The sequence below is a fragment of the Poecilia reticulata genome, linkage group LG10 (assembly GCF_000633615.1).
Source record: "Poecilia reticulata strain Guanapo linkage group LG10, Guppy_female_1.0+MT, whole genome shotgun sequence".
Classification (NCBI taxonomy): domain Eukaryota; kingdom Metazoa; phylum Chordata; class Actinopteri; order Cyprinodontiformes; family Poeciliidae; genus Poecilia; species Poecilia reticulata.
The window spans coordinates 16,695,609-16,700,017 of NC_024340.1; the positions used below are offsets into that span (position 1 = coordinate 16,695,609).

At 37.6% G+C, this 4,409-nt stretch overlaps 1 protein-coding gene across 3 annotated transcripts in view; it reads left to right on the forward strand.

Annotated features, from left to right (window-relative positions):
* The window catches only part of tmem255a (transmembrane protein 255A), a 19,213-nt gene that overhangs the window by 2,204 nt on the left and 12,600 nt on the right, over positions 1–4,409 (forward strand). For all 3 annotated transcript variants that reach the window (XM_017307262.1, XM_008420629.2, XM_008420631.2), the window contains one exon: positions 3,038–3,180. In XM_017307262.1, coding sequence (XP_017162751.1) covers positions 3,038–3,180 — 143 coding nt within the window. The remainder of the gene's footprint in view (positions 1–3,037; positions 3,181–4,409) is intronic.

A 4,409-nucleotide genomic window follows, 5' to 3' on the forward strand; every position in this document is an offset into this window, starting at 1 on the left:
TGGATGGATGGATGGATGATTGGAAGGATGAATGGATGATTGGATGGATGGATGGATGATTGGAAGGATGGATGGATGATTGGCTGGATGGATGGATGGATGAATGGATGGATGGAAGGATGGATGGATGGATGGATGATTGGAAGGATGAATGGATTGATGATTGGAAGGATGGATGGATGGATGATTGGAAGGATGGATGGATTGATGATTGGAACGATGGATGGATGGATGGATGGATGGATGGATGGATGGATGGATGGATGGATGGATGGATGGATGATTGGATGGATGGATGATTGGCTGGCTGGATGGATGGATGGATTGATGATTGGAACGATGGATGGATGGATGATTGGAAGGATGGATGGACCGATGGATGTATGGATGGATAGATGGATGGATGGACAGATAGGTGGATGGATGGACGGATGATTGGATGGAAGATGGATGGATGGATGGATGGAAGGATCAATGGATGGATGCATGGATGGAAGGATGGATCCTTACTAAAAACTTCCCAATTGATTCTTAGTCATAAGTTCTTTTATTTACAGTATTTATATTTTTCAACATTTTCCAGATTTTGTTATGATAGAGCCATAAACTTTAATGTATTTCATTGGGATTTTACTTATTACATCAACTCAGAGTCGTGTGTAATAGTGAAGTGGATGGAAAATAACATATGATTCTTCTGAAAAGCTTTAAAAAAGCGTGCGGTGCATTTCTACTCTGACGCCACTAAATAAAATCCAGGGCAACTGGTTGAGTTTATAAATCACCAAAATATTAAATAGACTCCACCTTTTGTGTAATTTAATCTCAGAATATATTCTGTGAAGAGGTTTGAAAAAAAAAACATCGTCATGAAAAACAGGGAACAGAGCATACAGGGTTGTTGAGAAGTTTATAGCAGAGTTACGCTAAAGGCAGCGTCATCTAGATAGCAGTTTGTGGTCAAAATCAACTCAAAGTGCTTAAAAATGGAGGTTAATAACATATATCAGAGTAAAACACATTAAACTTATTTACGTTAAACAGATAAAAAAAAAAACCCAAAAAAACTAAGTTTAAAAGTAGGCAACAGCAAATAAAAATTTTTCTAATTTTGTTTTGAAAGAGCTCAGGTGGGATCATTCCTCAGCTAACAGAAAACTTATTCCAGATTTTTGTTGTATAAAACCTGGCGGCTGCTTCAGCATATTTTAGCTCTTGGAATGGTTAGTAGGTTTGACTCAGATTATCCTTACGGTCTTAATGGCTCAGAGCATTTAAGAAGATCAGAGACGTAGTCTGTAAGTGGTTTGTAAACCATCAGTGAGATTTTAAACTCCATTCTTTGGGCGATAGCCAGTTTAAAGACCTCAAAACTGGTCTGATATTCTGATCTCTTTGATTTTGTAAGGACTCTAATATCAGCATTAGTCGAAGCTGTCTCATTGATTTTTTAATAGCCCTCGCAGTGAAAACAGCGCTGCAATTATCGAATTCTGGCAGTAGTTTTAGGTGGTTATGTGTTGTATTTATGACCGTGTTTTGTAATTGTTGGAATTCAGAGCAGAATCCATAACTAACCTTAAATTCTTGGCATTCTAGACTGAAAGTGGAATAAAAATTCAGTTTTATTATATTTAGCTGGTAAAAATGGACACATCCAGCTATTAATCTGTTCAATGCATTTAGTGCATTTGCACTTGACTGTAATCTCCTGGTAAAAAACTAATGTACAACTGTGTGTCATCTACATAATTGTGATACTCTTTCTTATTGTTGCATATAATTTGAATGTTTGGATATGTTGAAAAAGAGAAGACTTAGGACTGAGGAATAAATACTTTTATTCAGCTTAGATTTATTGTCGTCTATGGACATGAAAAGGTTCTATCAGACAGACACCAAATACCAACTCAGTTTGTTAAATTGGGATAATAAAATGCCATGATGAGCTGTGTTGAACGCTGTGTTCAGATTAAGTAAAACAATATTGAAATTTTGCTACAATCAGTGTTCAGCTGGAGGTCATTAAAGACATTCACAAGAGCAGTTTCAGTACTGTGATGTTTATAAAAGCCTGCCTGACAAAACCCATCAGAGTAGTTGCTCAGGGTTAGAAATCTGTTTTTAAAGGGAACATATAATGCCACATTAACATTTTGCATGTGTCTGGAAAATGAGCCATTTCAAAAACTTCCAGAATGTAACGTCACAAATTAGCAGTTCCAGCAGAGTTCCGCCCATCACCTAGCAACCCAAGTGGCGCTCCAGCACATTTGATCAGCTGGTTTTACCACTGTATGTGCTGCACAATGGCTGACGGAAAAGACAAGCGTTTGTTGTTGACTTACCATCCAAAAACCACTTGAAGCTTTTTTGCTAGTTGTGCAGGGGGCTCCACTTCTGTTTTTCAAAGATGTATGGTGGTGTAATTGAGCATTTGTTTGCAGTTATTTTCATGTGCAATTGTAAACGTTGAGTTAATTCTGAAAAGAGCTCAAATAGGCAGAACTGATCAGACTAAAATCTCATTATCTAAGAATGATTTCGTGCATGTTTTGTTTAGCCCATAGATCTATCCTAACGTTTTGTAGGAAGCATAATAGGTCACCTTGAATATTTTAGCCAGAAGTGGCACATTACTGAAAATTGATAAGTCCAGGTTATTCTTTTTTTTGAAGTGGTTTTGATTACCACAGTCTGTGGGAACACTCCAGAGGAGAATGACTCATTTATTATAAGAAAAAGGTCTGGAGCCAAAACATTTGAGACTTTGAGGAAAAAAACTGGCTGGTTCAGGTGGATAAAACATAATCCAACTTTTGGAAGATCTCACACAGCTCTTTTTAATGCTTTATCTGAAAATGCAAAAATACAGACCTTCAAATGGAGGGAAAGAAACCACAGCCAAAAGGCTTGTGTGATTTTTTTGCAGGGATTGTAAGATAAAGACTAAGTTTTAACCTTTTGATCACCATGTGACACAACAAATGCATGGTGGTTTGTTGGTAATATTTGATTTTTTTTGTTGCACCTGTAGGCTCCTTTAAGAGAAGGAAGAGGAAATCCATAACGGTGACGGTGATGCTGCTAATTGTGTCTGTTCTCATCCTCGTTTTCGGCCTGGCAGCGACCACCCGGACACAAAACATCACTGTGGGAGGCTACTACCCCGGAGTCATTGTGAGTTCAAATTCCTACCTGTAAGCGTCACACACAGACACAACATGGCAAACGAGGCTGAGCTGTTTCCAGCAAATCCTTTCAACTCCTGGAGTCCAAGCTTCATTAACACAGCTCCCCAAAGGGAGTGTTTTGCATTCATTATTTAGTATTGCAATCATTAGATGCTGGATGAAGTCTGAGTCTTCCAGTCAGTAAATTTGTTTTCGGCATTTAAAAGACTCAGATCAAGTTCTGTGGATTTAATGTTTAGACCATCTGAATCAAACCATTTCAGAGACATTAATTTTGAAACTATAAAGTAAAATTTGATTGATATTCAATGCAAGTAACACTTTATGTATCTCAAAGGGAAATTATATTGAAGGTTGTCATAATTCATATCATCTAAGCATCTTCAAAGGTTTGTTGTGGATTGTGATGCTGTGATCCAGAAGGAACTCCAGTAGCAGTCAATTTCGCATCACATCTGAAGAAGCCTCTGATGAAGACTGTTGCTATGTTGCAATATGAAGTTAATTCAATTCAAAAATAGTTTACTTATTAAAAATTAAATGTGTTGTGGATGGTGATGGTTTGGGCAGGAAGGATCTCCAGTAGCAGTCAGTTTCACAACCAAACTGAGAAGCCTCTGACTGAAGATTATTTCTGTATGATAGTCTCATGACTTTCACAGCTGAAAGAGTAAATTTTCCACAAAAAATTCTGAAAGGTCAAACATTTACTAAAAAAAAACTCAGAAATTTTTAGATTAATCTCAGTTTTTGTTTGTTTGTTTGTTTTTTAGAAAAAAATGTGGAAATTTCTGTTTGAAAATTTTAATATTTTCCAGAGAAAATGCAGAAATTTTGAATTTAATCTCAGAATTGTTTTGGATTATTATTTTTGTATTTGTGTTTGAAAAGTGAAAATTTTTCCCCCACCAAAAAAAAACTTTGAAATTTTGAGATTGATCTCAGAAATTTTTTAGAATAAAAAAAAAAAAAATTGGAAATTTCACGTTCGCTTGTGTGAAGCTGCCGGGATGAGGCTCAGTGCCTCCAAATCCAAGGCCGTGGTCTTGAGCCGGAAAAGGGTAGAGTGCCTTCTCCGGGTCAGGGGGGTCGTCCTGCCTCAAGTGGAGGAGTTTAAGTATCTGGGGATCTTGTTCACGAATGAGGGAAGAAGGGAGCGGGAGATCGACAGGCGGATTGGGGCAGCGTCTGCCGTGAAGCGGGCGCTGTACCGGT